We start from the raw sequence: 20252 nt of genomic DNA, 5'->3' as shown, positions 1-20252 counted from the left end.
GTTTGTAGGTAGTAATCACAGAAAATATCCCCAAGGAATGTATAGCATTTAATTTCATAGGCAATTTAACGTGTGGACAATTTACACGTATCCTGTTGCACTTCAGCAAATTGACAAAAAGAATGGATAAATCAGTTTGGATAAAATAAAGGATTAAAAAAACTCCAAGCCCCTTTTGCTCTCTAGACCCAACCTGACACCCAGTGATTTTTAGGGTTCTGTTGCAATCTAAACAGTAGACATGACACAAGAAGTGAAGATCGGGAAAAGGAATGAAAATACAGGGTCATAACTGATGGGTCTGTTTGTTTATTAGCATCTAGAGCTGGCCAAAACTCAGAATTTCATAGGAAATTCTAACATTTTGAAATGCCCTTTCTGCCCAACTCAGAACAAAAAGAAAAAAATTCTAAATTTCCCGTAAGACAAAATTTAAAAAAAAGAATTCAGAAATATTGAAATGACTGAGTCAAAATGTTTCATTTCTATAAGGTTGAAGTGCTTAATTTTGATAAAGTCAAAGTTCTTCATTTTGACTATTATCATACAGTCAAAATAATAACATTGATATGGAGTGCTTTCATAATTTTTCATAGAAAATATTGATGAAATCAATATATTCCCATGAAACATTTCAGTTTAATCTAATCAGCATTTTCCAATGAAAAACTGTTTTGTCATAAAATTTTAAATTAACTCCATTAGAGTTGTTTTAAAAGATTGTCAAGTATGTCCAGAGCATTGGATGGATAATCTTCATTGTACTTTAGTATAAATCCAAATAAATAATATCACCGGTTTCTCATTTAAAGCATGTGAACATCTTGATTTGGTTTCTGTATTGGAGCACGTGTACTTTTATTAGGATGGTGTAGGTAAAGTAGAGAGAGTTGTATATATCTTGCACAGATCTTGGTATGATCATGCAAGCTTGTGTTGACACTACTTAAATATCTGTATCAGTGACACCATCAAGTATGGGCACAGTACGTCCTTTATTTTGGGAATTATTTTACTGTTAAAATCTAACTGAAGTAAATGTTTTGATGGTGTTTTTCTTTTCAGATAGATATATCATAGTTGGTAGCCACCACAACAGTGTATATGGTTACAGTGGACAAGAATGGGCCAGTAGCACTGCTGTCATCACAGCATTTATACAAGCCTTGATGCTAAAAGTTAAGAGAGGCTGGAGGCCTGATCGGACCATTGTTTTCTGCTCATGGGGAGGAACATCATTTGGCAACATTGGCTCATATGAATGGGCAGAGGTAAAAACTATAAACAGAAAGGAGAGAAAGAGAAGAATGTCATTAATGAAAACATTTGATGATGTAGCCATGGAAACTGTGAAAAGCAGACACTACAATATGGCTATATGTGGAAGCCACAGCTCTATTAAAAACAATTACTCAAGTGGGATAAACAGTCCAAACTATGGGTACGTCTAGACTACCCGCCGTATCGGCGGGTAGCGATCGATTTCTCGGGGATTGATATATCGTGTCTCATCTAGACGTGATATATCGATCCCCGAAAGCACTCCCGTCGACTCCGGAACTCCACCAGTGCGAATGGCGGTAGCGGAGTCAACAGGGGGAGCCGCGGACGTCAATCCCGCGCCGTGAGGACGAGAGGTAAATCGATCTAAGATACTTCGACTTCAGCTACGCTATTCACGTAGCTGAAGTTGCATATCTTAGATCAATCCCCACCCCCTAGTGTAGACCAGCCCTATGTGGCAGGGTTGTTCCTGTGCAGAACTCAACTGGCACCACAACTGGCACCAATGACCTGGGTGGACTATAAGCCTGACATTGAGCATGGAGGCCATGCCTGTTCTACACCTCAGGCCTGCCCAGGGACCTTGACTGGAAACCAAGGTTCCAAACTGTTCCCCTCCTCCATGCTGGAGGTTGGAGAGGGGAGCTGCATGAGACCCATGGAAACATATTGCCCCACTATGCAGTGTTGTACTCATATCAGTGTCCATCTAGCCTACTGAGTTACATGGACCTCAATTTGGACCCTTTGAACTCATCCTATTGGAACCACGACAGATGCTTCTGGTTGAGATTTTTCCTCCCTCTCTCTCCTAGTGCCATCAAAGCTGCACCCTGGTTAGCTAGCGAGATGACATTTGTTTTACTGTGGAAAATGATTAGGAGAATTATATTTTTACTAAAAAAAAAAAAAGAGAGACTACTGATAGGGCATTTAACTAATTGCATAAATACTCATAGATCAGAGAGCTTCAAAAACACATTGATTAGAGCTGATAGAAAAACATGAGGATAAGAGGGGAATTTATGATTTTTTGGGGGTGGGATTTCCCCACAGGTGCTCCAGCCCTGGAGTACCCACAGAGTTGGCACCTATGTATGTAGCAACTGGGTTAAATCATATTAATCTTAGCAATAGATGTTGGCATCTCAGCGGTGCTTGATGCAGGGCTGACAGAAGGCCACCCCAGCTGTGTATGGCATTAACTGCACTATACACTTTTATCTGCTGGGTAGTCCCTGACATTTAGAAATAAAGTTGCAGACTATGTAAACCACATCCAGTGTCTCCTGCCCTCCTCCTGGTGTAGCCAAACAATGAGAGAAGGAAGTTTCCATACATACAAGCCATTAATCGCGTATATGTTTTGGAGTCCCCATGACTAATAATTATTAAGTTATCAACCAGGTGGGTTTAAAAATTAGAGTCAATTTGACATGCACAATTCTTGGGCAGTTAGCTTCAACTGAATGGTAAATCAGCAGCAACTCAATGAAAATAACTTATCAGACATGCTATCCAGCTTAAATAAGATTCCAATGGATTGCCGTTGATCAATTGAAAAGAAGAAGCCTGCAGTGAAGTTCCTGGCTGCTGAATTAGAATAATAGATCAATAAAGGGTTAATTGCTTATCATTTGTTGGAAGCAGCTAGCACTTATCAAAACCTCATCCTTCCAACCTGATTATTCTTCAAAACAAGAAGAGAGGAAAAAAATCAAGTTGAAAGAATCCATGTGACTGAGTGGGAGCAAAATTTGTTTAGTTCCACTTCAAGTCAGCTTTACATCAGATGTAATGGTGCTACCCCGCTTCTACTCAATATAAAGAGCCACTTCATGCAAAGAGCAGCTCATTATTGAGAAAGCAAAGAGGATCTTTTAAAAAAAAATAATTGAAGTGGTTCAGACATACTACTTCCCTTGTTTAAAATGTAGTCAAATGACAACACTGGATAAATTATGCAATTCAAATCTGAATTTGGGCTCCTGGTCTGAAAATTCAAGTGCATTTAACTGTTTGATAATGATTACTTTTGAAGTTTGGCTTCTGTCAGACGCAAGTTTAAAAGCCCTTCTTGTTGTTTCACAGTATGTAATGTTTTCACTCTCGGCTTTGCAGCTATAGTCATTCTTAATTCCTCCAGGGCCTGTTTGCATTTTGTTCAGATGATGTGTGAAATGGAATTATAACTTTTGCTACAGAGAAATAAAACTCAAATATCCTTTGAAGTTTTTAAAATGATATTATAGGAAAATAAAGTTAAGTAATACTTAGGGAATCATAGTGGAGGAAAAACATAGGGTGTATTTTTTCCCTTAAAGGAACTAAAGTAAGAAAACAAGCCTTAATTATAATCACGCATATTAATAACCATTGCTGTGCTTGTGTTGTAGGATCTCAAGAAAGTTCTCCAGAGAAACATTGTGGCTTATGTTAGCCTCCATAACCCAGTAAGAGGCAACTCAAGTTTGCATCCTGTAGCATCGCCTTCTCTTCAGCAACTGGCAACAGAGGTTAGAGATCTGATATTCTCCTTACAGCTCAACTTCTCAGATGATACAGTTCTTCCATTTATGTTGGTTGCTTTTACTTAATTTCACAAGGAGATCCTTCTGAGTGAATACTGACAAATAGAGTTTAAGGCCAGAGGGACCACTAGACCATCTCGTCTGACCTCCTGTGTATCAGAAGCCAACACCACCACCCACACACTACCCACAACAACCGAAATTAGACCAAAGTCTTACAGCCCACAGGCAACTAGACTATTATGTGCCACAGAAAGAAAACATCTTCACTGTAACCTTTTTGATATTCAGTGGCTGTTTTCAATCACGTAAACACACTAACCAGACTTAAATACTTACCATACAGCTTAAACAGTGGGCAGAAAGGATAACCTACATTTCTATACTAGCTCTACGGAAAGCCCTCAAGAGTTCATTATACTAAGTCTCACTACGCTTGCATGCCCTTCAGCTTTTCCACTTCTTGGCAGCTTTAAAGTAACATATTTCCTATTCATTAGCACAATTCACATTTTCCTCTTCCTTTTATGATCTTTAAAAGCTGTTTATCAAATGACATTTAAACTTGTAAATTTAACAGTGGTAACATTTTGCACAAAGGGAAACAATTACTGCTCCTATAATCAGCAGTGTGTAAAGTGAATAGGTCAAATTCTGAACTCTATTACACCATTGTAGCTAGCAAGAAGTCATTGGAGTTATTCCACAGTTACCCTGGTGTAACGGAGCTCAGAAATTGGTCTAATAACCTTTCTATAATTTCTCAAAGGTTACAGAATTCAATATCATTTAAAATGAAATGGAAATATTTTGAAGAATGCTAAATGAAAACCCTACTCGAGCTGGGCAAATTTTTCATGCAAATAGATCTTTGGTTAAAAATGTACATTTGGTGAATGCTTTTGGTAATAAATAAATAAATAAATAAATAAAATTGGAAATGCTGAAATGGTTTGTTTCAGCATTTCCAAAACAAACTATTTAAAATGTCTAAAACACCCTCCCCCCTCAATGGAAATAAAACATTTTGTTTCAGCAAGAAATTAAAACAAAAATTGTCAGATGCAAAACAAAATTTCTTTTCTACATTCTTGGTTCAGCCACCAAACTGAAAAATCACTCTTTCGCCCAGCTCTACATACTGCATTTAGTTGCTTTTCCCGGGACATATTTCAGACTGAATAGATTAATGGGAATACATAGAATTTGCCACCCATATTCCTACCTGTTCTCAGTTGGTACCTTATTCTTTTTTCCCATTATCCTGATTTATTGTTATATAAGAGAATCACAAGCTGCAGATTGACTGAAGCAGTGGCATCATATCTGGGAACACTGTGTTCTAGTACTTATGAGGATATATTAAAACATGGTATCTTTTCTCACTTCATAGGAGTTGAGCATAGGGTGGACTTATTGAAGGTAACCAAGCCACCCATGTATTTCAGTGCCAATTTTTCTGTTTTGCATACTCGTGTATGGAAAGAACTAAGGAAGGAACTCTGATAGTCAATTACTTGTTTATTCCTATGGTAAACAGAGTGTCAAATTTCTGTAGCCAAGCACAGTTCAATGCTGAAGGAGTAAGATGCTATTATCAGTGAAAGGTGAACCAGTTAATCTAAGGGTGTTTCTATGCTTTAACCCCAGGGTTAACCCGAGAGTGAGAGTCCTAGATCAAGGAGACTTACATGCATAGAATGTAGCTGCCACATCACAAGTGGCAGGAGGGGCTAACCATCCCCATTATTTACCTGTCTGAGACCCTAGGCACATAACTGAGTTGGGTAGCTCAGCCTGCTGGTCATGCTGCCACAGCTACACTCTGTTATTAGCTCAATGAGAGGTAGCGTAGTGTGATTATGTCTCTCAAGCTGGGAGTCACACCACCAGGTCAAAGGGTAACATACCGGCTAATAAGAATGGACCCGAGTCTGACTCAAACGTTGGATTAATTTAGCTTTCCTGGGCACCTTCTACTTCTGGATCCCAGCCTACATCAGAAGCAAAAATTCTGGAACAGAGCAAAGAAAGATATTCTCTTGTCCGGGGTTTGTGGATTCCAGGCAGGATTGACTGATTACTGATGTATAAGATGACTTTTCCCCCACCTCAGAAAAAAAGGGGGCCTTTTTTGGCTGAACATTTTATATAGAACCGTAGGTATGATTATAAGCATTCCTTGGACCTATCAAGGATTATTTTGTTATAAAAGTTTAAAGAGATGTTTAAAATATATATATATATATATATATATATATATATATATATATATATATATATGAGTGGTGCCATGTTGATAGACTGCAAATCCCACTATGGAGAATTTGCAATCTTGTTTCCATGAAAACTGGATCCAGCTCCTCTCAGAAAGTTGCAATTTTAAATCATATATTTAAGGCATTAAGTCCATGAGGCATTCTGTTTTTCTGATAAACACTGTTTGTTTTGTTAGTTTGTCTTCCTATCCTACCCCATCCTGATTATCTGTCTGTTTTGTCCACCTGTTTTACCTTGTCTAATGCCTAGGTGGTAAGCTCTCTGAGGCAGGGACTGCCTTGTTACTTGCTTGTATAGTGCCCAGCATAACAGGGCCCTTATCCTGGACTGGGGTCCTAGGTGCAATTGTAATATAGATAATCACTCTTTCCTTCCAGGAGCCAGCTTTTTCTCACCCAATGTGCTTTTTTATAGCAAGGGCAGTATTTTGTCTAAACAATGCAGTTATGGGTTTCTGCATTCTTCTCTGACACACAAAAATGTTAAAGAAAGAAGACAATGTTAAAACACCACAAAAGGAACCTGTATTTTTTGTACAGTGATATCATTTTTAATTAACATAAATGCCATACTGGTTGTGACATTAAAAAAAAAATGATGTGAAGTACTGCTTCCAAACACTAGCCAGAATTGTTAGTTCATGTCAAGTATATCCTGAAGGCTGGAAAAGCCAGACACAGATCTTTCGTCTGTTCCCATGGGTGCTCTCAATTTGCCATCTGCTTAGGACACTTCCATGCTACTCACTTTAAAGAGAAGAATGATCCCCTTATAAAGAATATTAATATCGCTTCCAGTAGTTGCTGAAAAGGCCAGATATTTATGGGATTATCTCAAAGGTACATCAGCTTAAATGGAGTGAGTTCTGTTTTTTTTGGAAATTGCCTCCTCTTGCAGACATTGTCAATTCATTCATATTCGATTCTTGCTAACAGAGGCAGGTTGTAAAAAGTGCTTAAAAACTGCAGCAAGAGCCAAAGATAATTGTAAATACTGTAGTTTATATTTAACAGTTCATCAGAAACAGGGTCCTTTGAGAACAGGCTTGTTAGAAACTGGAGCTGAAATCTGTAATTCAGGGTTTATAAACCTGTTTTTAAAAGGGAACGGAGAAATGACTCTTCTGGTTTTGCCATATAGAAATGTGAAATATTGTGGACCCATGGCAGGTATCTGTGGCATGAAAGCACCTCTTCAGCTTCTCAACACATCAGCACAACTTGTGTCACTGTTCTACTCCTAAACCGGACTTTCCATGCTAGCTTTGCCTGAGGGTCTCAGAGAGCACCAGCAATATTTTGTTGAATACTTAAAATACACACTCACTAAATAAATAAATAACTAATGTGAGAATATCACTGTTCTGAGGACCTAAAATGCTTATTTTCGGTATTTGCTGCAGGTTAAACACTGGGGACTCTTGGAAACTAGGAAGGGGAGGGAAACAGAATGCAGAATGGGAGAATGATATAAGATCCCTGAAACCAGAGCTAGTACAAAAGAAAAAAAAAAAAAAGGAGGGGGGGCAAATTTTTAACAAAACTCTTGCAAAAAATGTATCTCCTTCCTTTATGCCCCTGAGACTAGAGGCCAATTTCCCTGACATACTGCCTGCCTAAAAGGATTGCTTGTTTTCCTGTGGATAGATAATTGGTACCTATGTAGAATAGCTGGTACAGATGAAAACTAGCTATCACACAAATCTTGGCGTTTTAGTGTGTATCTTTCTTTAAAGATTTATTTCCTCTCCAGTTTTAATAAATCCCATTTTTAATTTAACCACGTGACCAGTCCCACTACAGTACATCCGTAAGGGAAAACAATAATTTGTTTTATTCTGTGAGAAGATGTTGGGAAGAAAAATATACTTCTCCCAGAGCACTCAGCTATGGCAACTTGCTAAGAAATGCCACCAAAACACTGACTGCTATCAGCAGTGACATAGGGAAAGCTGATTTGAGTGCAAAGAGCATGGCAAGGATAGGGCACCAAATGTTATAGCCCAAATGCAGTGAATACAGGGTATTTCTCATTTGTTTCTAAGCACCTCTAAAGCTCTAACGTTTTCATCAGTCCATCTCCTAGAACAAACTCTCTTCTCTCTTCCTAGCAAGAGAAAGGCATCAACATTGGATTTTCAGCTCTCTCTCAAGAACAAACTATTTCTATGAGGCTTCCAGCACTTTGTGGTTTTGACTGGGTTCAAAATCTCTCTCTCTCTCTCTCTCTCTCTCTCTCATATTAGAGGTTAATAAACATTTTTAATCTGCTAAAAGGTTCATTTCAGCTTCTCAGCCCAAGAGATGGGCAGTAGTTTGGAGAGGTTCATATTATATCTTTTGCCCATCTCTAGATGTTTACTGAATGAGAAGCTAACAGGATGGCATACCCCAAGACCCTGAATAGAGTCCCATGCAGGATTTTTCTGCTGACCCACACTAGCCTTAGGTGCCAACACCATTCATTAACATTCAGGGTAATTACTGCTGAATCATGCTGTCTGGTGGGTCCATTCATTCCAATAAAAGAGTTGGAGGAGGCAAGTAGGGACCTAAGACAGAGGAGGTCCTGCAGGGAAACTCTAGGAACAGCCAGCGTCAGAGAGGAGCTTCAAGCTGAGATTTATTTAGTATTATTATTATTGAGTTACCAATAACACCAAGCCCAGGAAGGTGGTGAGTTGGGTACTAACTTGGGAACTGTGAGTTCTGTGGAAGGACAGAGTAAGGACTTGGTCTGTTCAGAGAGGAATATTTTTTTAGAATAGTTTGTTATATAGAAGGTCACATCTTCATTTAATTAGCAGGTTCAGAGGGGGTGTTATTTCTTGATACAGAAACAATCTGCAAGTACTAATTTCATGTGCCTGTCAATTGGAATGTTCAGTGGGATTCTGTCTGAGGAACTGAATTAAGCAAGAAGGCTAATTTAAATATTTGGATTATTTAACCAAAGAGGAATTCAAACAATTCCAAGACCTTGACACGTTTAGTGTGAACTCTTTTTATTCAGCCATGCTAATTACTGTCCACATTAATGAAAGAGAGATGCTGCCAAGTAACGTTTGTGCCTCTGACTGTTTTGTAAGGAAAGTTATCATTTACTCACTTGCTGTGTTAATGAATCACCATTTGCTGGCAGATTGTCATTGGCAATTCAGGATTGTTTGGTGCTGGCAATCTGTCCCCCTAAATAAGACTATTAGTGGATTTGTCTAGAATTAACATTTCACAAGTATAAAAGTTACTGTGATTGACAAATTAATTGCCATTTTCTTTTCAGCCTGATGCTATGGTCAGTGCTGATAACATTATAGAGCAATTACTTTTGCTGAACCCAAAAAACCCTGCTGATTCTTTCTTTCTTTCTTTCTGAGAAAAACAGCTACTGAAAACCTCCACTAAATCCCTCCAAAAAGCCATAAGGGTTTTATGAGCTGGAACACAAAGCACATATACCTGCCATTCACCTCATAATTATATTCACCGCCCTGCCCTTTAAGCAATGGGGAGGTGAGAGGGGGTGTCATTACCAGATGCCCTGTGCACCTTCTGGAAGTACCTAGAGTCTACCAAACCAAGCTCCCTGCCCCCATCCCTCTCTTTACACCACCAATCCCCTTTCTCTTCTGGGCAGTTTTCTTAGTTAGTATAGGTTTAAAAAAAAAAAAAAGTCAACAAAATGGCCTGAAAAGGAAGCTAACGTTTTTTTTTTTCCTCAACATTTTTCACATGTTGTTTTGGTTATTGTTTTTTCTCCCTTCTTCCTCTTTTTTTTTTCTTTTTCCCTGGAAGTCCTTTTTTCTTTTTGCCATTTGTCATTGGAAAAGGTATGTGGGGAGGGGGAAGGGAAAGAAAAGAGGGAAGAAAACAAAACCCAAACAATTGAAAAAACAAAAATGTATCAAAGTTATCAAAACATATATATAGTCAGAAAATTTCTAATTGTTTTATAAACAATATTTTAAAATGTGATGGTTTTCAAATTTTTCATGAAATACACCATTTTTCTATCAGCTCTGCTAGTAAGCCTAAGACATGTAAAAAGAACCTTGAAGATCTCATCACTTCCCTCTTCGCTTTTTAAAATGGTGAACTTTGATTCACAGATTGAAGGTAGAGCTAAACAGTTCTAATATCAAAGTACTCTCAGATATGTCATATAAATATGTTATATGTCAACTATGCCATGTAAATACTTGAGAGGGACACACAAGTTCAAAAAATAAAACTCTAAAGCCTTGAGTTTTTGTATTGAGTGTGTTTTATAAATGCACATTATTATTTATTAATTATATGGTTGCCTTTTCTATTTTAAGATGAACTTTTAACAGAAAGTATCTTACTTCAATAAATGTATCCTCTGATAGACAACCGTATGCATGGTTGTGTTGTAAATCTTAATTTATTTTAAGTCAAGTCATTGATCATTTGGTCTTCAAAAGATTATAATCTTTTAGCAGAGTTTGAACTTTTCTCAGGGTGCTTCCACATGAGAGACCAGTGAACAATAGGACCTAGCCAGTCCAATTTTCAAATATTTCAGGAGGGCTTGGGGTAAATATTGGAGTCTTTCCATCAGTTTAGACAAAAAATATCCAAAGAGCCCACATTTAAATTTTTTCAACAAAAAATGCTTTATAAGCAAAATAAAACATTTGACAGAAAAAATTCATTTTGGTTTAATGTTATGGTTTTTCACTGAAAAAAACTAAACATTATTGTGAGGTGAAAATCCTGCAAAAAATAATTTGAATTTTTCAACAACCCCTATTGAAAACATATGTGATTCAGATAATATGTGACTTTCACATTCATTTTGGTTTTCAGAAATTAAAGTTAAGTTATTTTAGTTTGACCTCAGATAAAAATGTGTTAAGTAGCTCCTAACTTCTTTGTATTTTAGAAATTATAGATGGAAAAAGATCTGTTAAGCTTCCTACTCTGTTCTTCAACCAGTGCAGGATCTTTCTTTCTAGAGGAATGCTTTGTCCAGTCTAGTTCAAAATGACTCATGCGATAAGGTATATTATTTACAAGAACAGTTTACTTCTAATTATTTCCCTTTGAAATTTTCTTCTTCATGACAATAAAAAGTCTTTCAGGTAGATAGTTGAAACTGAACTTCTAGTGCTCATGAAAGATGCCAGATTCACAGCCCTGCAGATTTTAAATCCTCTGGTTCACCAGAGATCGGGTACAACTTCACTGAAAACTGTTCCCACACTGTTCTGCCATTCTGCCACTGAGCATTAATTTGAACAGTAATGATCATTAACAGCTAGAATGTCTCTAGCAGTTGGAAAGTAGTTCGATCTTCATGGCCTGCCTGTCACTTTCCTTTACTGCTGGATCTCTCAATAAAGGCAGCAATTGTGGTGGTTTAAGAAAAATCCAATAGGATATGAACTGATATTACCAGCACATTTCACATAGGCCACTGAACAGCAATAAAATAACTTTCTGTGACAACTCACTAGAGCTGTTTTCAAACACCTAGTCACCTAGATTTGAAAAGCTCCCTGTCCTGTTACCAATTCCCTAAGCCATCCAGTCCTTCAGTAAATTGAACAGATGATTAGGATAATCTCCCAAGTCTTATATGGAATCTACCCTTCCTTTAGATAACAGCCAACTACATGTAATATAAGTTTGTTTGCTGAGCTATCTTACCTCCTTCCTATCAGAAAATATATTTGTTGAATTGATCACGCAAATATATTGCCCTATGAGTACACACACTTTTGGGATTTGGGGTTGATCATGTGTAAAGAGGAAAATTTTTGTGGCTTCTTAGAATATTAGTAGCATATCTCTGCAGTTTTCCCAAGCTTTCTAGAAAAAAAATATTTCAGTACTTCAAACAGGTCAGACCCTTCAAACCTCTGTTTCTTGAAACATAGCCACAAAGATGACCGCAAAATCTGTTTTGTAGATTTCTATTTTAAGATGTAAATGCTTAGGTACTCCATGTCTTTGTACTGTCTCTTCCTCGTGGTGGTGGATATTTTAGTGTATAATTACTTGGAGAAGGTTAAACTTTTAGACTTCAATAGGGAATTTAGCATTAGAAGAGTTGAAACATTCTCTTCTGAGGAACTTTAACCAGAAACATTACCTTTCACATCTCAGTGTCAACACGGAGTTTAAGCAATCATTAGATTGTGAGGTTTCTAAGGTCATAATGATCTTGGGTACAGTGATTCTTTTCAATTACTCAGGAAGCTGGTTAAATCCCAAAGTGTCTGGGTAGTTGTTTTTCTGTATTAAATCCAAAATTTCTAAATGTATTTTGACGGATACAATCTTGAAAATCTATTAGTCTTAAACATGTAACAGTTACAGCTCTGAAGGACTTTCTATCAGCCAAGCCCTCAATACAATTAAAAAAACAAGTGTTTCTGATCAAAGAAAGGAAATTGCACATAGGTCAAAAACAATTACACCTTTTATAACAGGAATTATATTTTCAGAGAATCAATACATCTACATACATGTTAGTGGGAAGTTTAGTATTTGAAATACTAATACGGCTCAGGTAAGCATGTGATTGTGCTTCATTAACTTCAGTTTTGCAGAAGATTATCACGTCAGGCACATGACTCTCTAGGTAATATTTTAACTGACTTAAAATGGCACAAAAATGTATGTAAGGTAGAAGATGCTGTGTGAGTGACCATATCAGAACAGAAACATGTATTTTGCTTTAATTTACAGTATGCTTGTATTGCTGTAAATACAAACAAATTTCTGATTCACTATGAAATAACATTTATTGAGTGCAAAGCAGGGCATTTGTAATAGAGAATTCTAAATATGTCTCGCTGAACTGAAGTAGCCAACTAGCTAATGAACCTGGAATGAAAGGTCCTGTGTTAAAACACAGCTTGATTAAGCTTGGAAGAGTCTCCCACTCTCTATCATCCAAGCTCTTTTCTCCTCCTCCAAATTCCTTCTTCAAACTCACTTTCATTTCTCACCAGTGATCTCTTCTTTGAGCTATTGTCCCATGGTTTTTCTTGTGTTTGAATCTAAATATTTCAGGGCAGGGCATGTCTCACTTTGTTCATAAAGTGTCATCTATATTAATGTTATGGTGCAATTATTATTATTTTATTTATTATTATCATTCACCTAGTGAGGTTAAAGATTTAATTCCTATCTCACTACTAAAACTGTTAGAAAACAGGTGTAACTCAACTGATTTAAGTATAATTACTCCTGGTTTATACTGTGGTAAGGGAGAGGAGAATTGGGTTCTGGGTTATTTCCCTGTAAGAATGACAGATGGTGTTCTGCCCCAATTCTGTTGCATTCTCTGGGAAAAGATATTTATGTCCATGTTGGAATAAAAGACTATGCAAGAACTACAGAATGCATCTGTGACTGGGTGCCTGGATGGGCCTGAGGATGCTATACTCAGGGCAGACTACAAGAAATAGGGCAGAGAATCTTAAAAACTGGTTTATTTTATATTTAGATTCACCAAACCAGTAACAAAACAGCTTCTGTAATACCATACTAGTTTCCAAGACACCAAATAAAGTCCCCTTTAAGCATCCGAGCCCTTGATTCCCATATAGACAGCCAAGTCTAATATAGTGAGTGGTTACTGAAAACCAGATTCACCATATATTAGGTCCACCCATCCCAAAGGACCGGACACTGATCCCCAGGTCAATATGAGTTTCACATCTTACCCAATAATCTCACAGTTGCCAATCCTTTAGTAACTAAAACTAAAGGTTTTAGTAATAAAAGGAAAAAAGAAGGAAGAGAGTTGCAGTGGTTAAGAGATCAGTATACATAACAGATATGTGAAAAGTCCTTAGGTCAGTTTCATAGTAGAGATGGGCAGGCTGCTGATGTGTAAAAGTCTTTCTAGAATCAATTTAAAAGCTTATAGTCCAATAGGCAGTCCTGGGGAAGAGTTTGTTCAAGTTCTTCCATGAGAATTCAAGGTAAATTAGAGTAAACCTGGAGACCCCAGTCTCGTGACTTGGACTTTCCCTGTCAAAGTTTAAGCAGATCTGAGATAAAAAGGATCAGGCCCATGGCTTTTTCTTTATAGATTTCTAGCAAGTTGATAAACTTCCTGACAGCAGTTGTCACAGCAGGACCTTTCTCCAGTGAAGAACAGGCAGTGCAAAGTGTTGTTTTGAAGCTAATCTTCTCTTTCCTGGGCACACACAGGTAAACTGGCTGTATTCATTAACATAAGGTAATTAGCCATTCAAACTGTCAAGACAGTTCACTATGTGGAATTACAAATTTGGAGGAGAGATTAGGACAATAATATTACTACACCGCAAGTCACATCTAAATGATAAAAGCAGCAAAGAGTCCTGCGGCACCTTATAGACTAACAGAAGTTTTGGAACATGAGCTTTCGTGGGTGAATACCCACTTCGTTGGATGCATCTAAATGATAATATCCCCTTTTGATCTCTGAATCAATAGAATACAGTAATGAAGCATTGTGAGACAAGAACAGGATTTTAGCACTTACAAGCTAATTAGATCACATTGTTAAACTTCTAACAAGATACAGGTAAACACAGACAAATACACTTAGTATCTACCCTTGATTTCTTTTTCTACAAATAAATGGGTTAATGATTGCTGGTCTAGGACATCTCTGTGAAATTCACATACAAGTAGATTGTTTTGATTACATTTGAGTTAAGTTGTTATGGGTCACACCTGTGACGTTACAGCCTATATGATTTTATAAAAATATGCTAATGAGTGAATATAATGTAACGGGAATATGCTTTATGCAAAGCTTGTAATCTACTGAGTGTGATCATCCTATTTGTATAAATGTACCACTCTTGTATCTGAAACTAGAAATATGAAATATAACTCTGTGAGGGCCTATTGTAATTATGTAAAGTGTGAGCCATTAATGGTGGTTTGGAATCTTGATGAACTCCCATTAACAAGGGCAATTGACTGGATGGCTCTGTTTGCAGGCAGGCCTTCCTGTGAGTCAGGCTCGGAGAAATGAAGTCTTGAAGTCTTGCAGTGACATGTGATCATGTCACCTGAACTGGAATCCATCTTTAACCTGGTGTCTTTCCATTGAGAAGGAGGGGGTGGGAACCCAGAGAGGGACAAAAGGATTCCCACCTTATGCAAAAGATATATAAATGGGTGGAACAGAACAAAGGGAGGAGAGGAGCTATCATGAAGAATCCCCTAGCTACCACCTGAGCTGGAACAAGAGCTGTACCAGGGGAAAGAATTGTGCCCAGGCCTGGAAGGTGTCCAGTCTGAGGAAAAAACTGACTGAAGCATCTCTGAGGGTGCGATTATCTGTATTCAGTTTGATTAGACATAGATTTGCATGTTTTATTTTATTTTGCTTGGTGACTTACTTTGTTCTGTCTGTTACTACTTGGAACCACTTAAATCCTACTTTCTGTGTGTAGTAAAATTACTTCTTACTTATTAATTAACTCAGAGTATGTGTTAATACCTGGGGGAGCAAACAACTGTGCATCTCTATCAGTGTTATAGAGGGCGAACAATTTATGAATTTACCCTGCATAAGCTTTATAGAGGGTAAAACGGATTTATTTGGGTTTAGACCCCATTGGGAGTTGGGCATCTGAGTGTTAAAGACAAGCACACTTCTGTTAGCTGCTTTCAGGTAAACCTACAGCTTTGGGACTAGTAATTCAGGCCCTGGATCTGTGTTGGAGCAGACGGGAGTGTCTGGCTCAGCAAGACAGGGTGCTGGGGTCCCGAGCTGGCAGGGAAGGCAGGAGCAGAGGTAGTCTTGGCACATCAGGTGGCAGCTCCCAAGGGGGTTTCTGTGATTCAACCCGTCACAACACCGCAGTTGATCAGTCTGTCAGTGTCACAGCATCTGATCCTGTACATCAGAGACTGGTTGTCAATGGCATCAACTAATCAGAGGTAGGCAGATGACATTGGGCAACTTCTGAATGATGCAAGGACTCAGTTTGCTTCATGAAAAGAAAACTAACACGAATGTTGTCAATTCTTATTTTTGTTAAATACAATACTGATTATCTTGCTTTTAACCCTGTCTGCAGTATATCTAGTCACTATTTAAAATACCTATAAAGGAAAGTGCTACCAAATTTTCTTCTCCCGAGGTACAATTCATCCTCCTACTCATGACCTAACAAAGTTGAAAGCCAGCTGTTATATTTATGCACACATATAAATGAACATGTGTGGATATCTGTGTGAGATAGATAGATAGATAGATAGATGACAACTACCATGGTGGAAAAAAGTATAATAGTACTTATTTCCTTAGGGTAGAGATGAGCAGTATACAATTTCTGACCACCTATAAAGGACAAACTGGCCTTCTGTGAGATACACATGGGAATTCCACATTTTATTTTCTTTAATATGTACTTTTAAAAAGACACATAGGGGATTAGATCGCTCAGGGGATTGGTGCCAGAACATGGCACATTTTGGGTCTGCATCACCAGTTCCAATCCAGTCCAGGATTTTGTCATTAGTAGTTTGCTAACCTATGGAAATGGTGGCAGTCTCACAGCAATTCCTAATAGGCAGGTATCCACATTCCAAAAATACTGGCTGCACTGATGTTCATTGACACCTTCAGCAGAGGTACCAGGCAGTAATATGAATGGTGTGGAGACCTGGCTATTCACTCTCTCACTAGAGGGAGTCAATTCAGGTCATGATATGAGACTAGAGCTGGCTGGGATTTTTTCAGCAACATGCTTTTTTTTTTTTTTTTTTTGTCGAAACCAAAACATTTTTGGGGAATGTATTAGTTTCAGTGAAACACTTGGGGAATGTTGTTCACGTCTAGAATGGAATTTCTGGTCAAAATGTGACTGAGTGAGTTCCCACCCTCCAACAGTCAAGTGGTTAGAACATTCACCTAGGATGTGGGAGAGCAAAGGTCAGGTTGTTGCTTCAACCCAGACAGAAAGCCAGGATTTGAACCCAGATCTCCCACATAACAGGTGGTGACTTGAGATCCCTGATCACTATGCTATTGCGTATGTCTCTCTTGCTCTGGTTTTACCGAAAAAACACAACCCCTCAAAGTTCTTAGATTGGCAGGGCAATGAGGGAAAGCTTGTGCTGCCACTGTTTGTGCATTGTCCGCTGCAAATATAAACAGGCTGAGTGCACAGGAAAGAGTCACAAGCACTAAATTCACTGACATTTAAATGTTTCCTTCCACTTCTTTGCACTCTCAGCTTAATGGCTAGATTGAGCCTTTAGACTCACTCCTGTGTAAGGAGTGGTGCATGCTGTGAGCTACATGATGAATGAAGCTCACAGCCCCTCTGGCTCTAGGGGAAAGTAACCTGTTCCTGCTTTCCCCACACTAGCTCAGCAGGGCTGGGCGGTTAATCGATGGGGGCAGAGCCAAGGTTTCACCCAACTCTGTGCCCCTCTGTGCCCCTTTCTTGCCCACCAGCACTAGGTGCACAATCCCTGTTATCGCCCTGTATCTGCAGCGAAGATACAGGGAGGCTGTGCTGAGAAGCATGTGTGTGTTGGGGGAAGGGGTCAAGGAGTCACACAGTTTGACTTTAACACTCGGCCACAATCTGGCCCTTAGAGACAAAATAAAAAAGAGAGAGCAGGGGGAGGCAAATGTGTTTGTGTTTTTCAGCAGCGCATGTTCATTTCCAGCTGATGTTAAATGAGGCATAAAGAGCAAAAGACTGAGATCAGTTCTGCCCTCAGTTACACCTGTATGACTCCATTGAAATGAATGAGGTTACATAGGTGTCAGGGCAGAACTTGTCCCTACAACTTTATTTGCCTGTGTGATGACTAGAAGAATTGTTGAAGGAGAAAGTAGTTAAGGACATTGAGGTCAATGGTAATTGGGACAAAATACAACATGGTTTTACAAAAGGTAGGTCATGCCAAACCAACCTGATCTCCTTCTTTGAGAAGGTAACAGATTTTTTAGACAAAGGAAATGCAGTGAATCTAATTTACCTCGATTTCAGTAAGGCATTTGATACGGTTCTACATGGGGAATTATTAGCTAAATTGGAAAAGATGAGGATCAATATGAAAATTGAAAGGTGGGTAAGGAATTGGTTAAAGGGGAGACTGCAACGGGTCGTACTGAAAGGTGAACTGTCAGATTGGAAGGAGGTTACTAGTGGAGTTCCTCAGGGATCGGTTTTGGGACCAATCTTATTTAATCTTTTTATTACTGACCTTGGCACAAAAAGTGGGAATGTGCTAATAAAGTTTGCGGATGACACAAAGTTGGGAGGTGTTGCTAATACAGAGAAGGACCAGGATATCCTACAGGAAGATCTGGATGGCCTTGTAAACTGGAGTAATAGTAATAGGATTAAATTTAATAGTGAAAAGTGCAAGGTCATGCATTTAGAGATTAATAACAAGAGTTTTGGTTATAAATTGGGGACACATCAGTTGGAAGTAACAGAAGAGGAGAAGGACCTCGGAGTATTGGTTGATCACAGGATGACTATGAGCCGCCAATGTGAAATGGCCGTTAAAAGAGCTAATGCGGTCTTGGGATGCATCAGGCGAGGTATTTCCAGCAAAGAAAAGGAGTTGTTAGTACCGTTATACAAGGCACTGGTGAGACCTCATCTGGAATATTGTGTGCAGTTCTGGTCTCCCATGTTTAAGAAGGATGAATTCAAACTGGAACAGGTACAGAGAAGGGCTACTAGGATGATCCGAGGAATGGAAAACCTGTCTTATGAAAGGAGACTGAAAGAGCTTGGCTTGTTTAGCCTAACCAAAAGAAGGCTGAGGGGAGATATGATTGCTCTTTATAAATATATCAGAGGGATAAATATCAGGGAGGGAAAGGAATTATTTAAGCTTAGTACCAATGTGGACACAAGAACAAATGGATATAAACTGGACACTGATTTCTCTTACGACCTACCTATGACCTTTTAAGAAAAGAAATATGACAATATCTGAAAGGAGGAGAGTTAGGCTATGACCTTTACTGAGGCAATGTGGTCATGTTCCAGAGAGAACACAAACTGCTTTGGGCTCAAACATAGATGTTTTGGGCCTGATTCTGATCTCACGTTGGTGTAAAGCATTGAAGCTAGTGGAGTTACATGGATGTAAAACTGGGGCATGTTAAGTGAGATCAGAATCAGGCTCTTTCTGTCTGTATAGAGCTAGAGGATTGATTTGCAACTAGCTAGATTTTTTTTTCAAAATCCTCCTTTAAGTAGCAATCAAGTTCATGAAGCAGAGTTTCCCCTTATATTTAAAGGAATAGTGCTGAGCCTTCTTCAGTAACTAGCTACTGATTTAGCTTATTTGCTCTCCATTTTTTACCCTCTTATGGCTCCAATATTACTGCTGAAGCACAAAGCAAAAGAGAAGAATAGTTAATACTCCTTTTACATCCAAACCTTAAAACAGTCGAGCAGAATACAGCCATACTGCACCAGTATGTTCTGGGAGCTGTACAAATCTATTATGGTGGAACAATCTGCAATATCTACGTCAGTCCCGCACTGGAAGAGAATGGTGTTCCAGTATCTATCGAGCTAGCCTGCTATTGCCAAGTGCTGCTTTTATCAAGTGTTAGCTTGCAGCAATTGGCCAGGATATTTTTATCCTGATGAGAAGAGCAGCACCATTCTCCATGCTTCAACCAAACACACTTTGCCGACTATCTGAGATGTCGTGCCCAGGACATGTCTTGCCAGACACAGAGCCAGCCACATGAGCTGAGCCTGCATGATTGTTTGGATATAACAGGGTGTGGCCCTTGAAATAACATTTCTTACCCTAATTGGGGTTGGTATGGGTTTTGTTTTTGTTGTTTTGTTTTCTTGTGGGTGACGTATGTTCCTTCCTGTCTAGGCTTGGTTTATTGTCTGTAGATGGTTTATGAACAATTTGGTGTAGAGTTTTTAATATGCAAAGTTTTACCTGTTGGCTAATTTGAGCTGAACATATAGTACACAGGATGTTTTTTTCTTCTTTTCTCTGATTGGATTTGGGCAACCCTTATAATCAGGTTTACAAATTCAAAATGAGCTTTTCCCAAATAGTCACTAATATTTGCTGTTGTAAATTCCTGCTTGGCAGGTTTGTCTGGTCCAAAATTCTTTCAAACTCCATGGCCTTGTCTATGTTTGAATTAACAATCATGTTT

At 38.5% G+C, this 20252-nt stretch overlaps 1 protein-coding gene across 1 annotated transcript in view; it reads left to right on the top strand.

The window, feature by feature from the left end:
• NAALADL2 (N-acetylated alpha-linked acidic dipeptidase like 2) overlaps positions 1 to 20252 on the top strand; it is a 651889-nt gene that overhangs the window by 425575 nt on the left and 206062 nt on the right. Inside the window, exons 8-9 of the mRNA XM_039489638.1 lie at positions 1066 to 1271; positions 3681 to 3800. Coding sequence (XP_039345572.1) covers positions 1066 to 1271; positions 3681 to 3800 — 326 coding nt within the window. The remainder of the gene's footprint in view (positions 1 to 1065; positions 1272 to 3680; positions 3801 to 20252) is intronic.

This window comes from Mauremys reevesii, linkage group 9 (genome assembly GCF_016161935.1).
Source record: "Mauremys reevesii isolate NIE-2019 linkage group 9, ASM1616193v1, whole genome shotgun sequence".
Taxonomy (NCBI): domain Eukaryota; kingdom Metazoa; phylum Chordata; order Testudines; family Geoemydidae; genus Mauremys; species Mauremys reevesii.
This window is presented reverse-complemented; position numbering and strand designations above follow the sequence as displayed.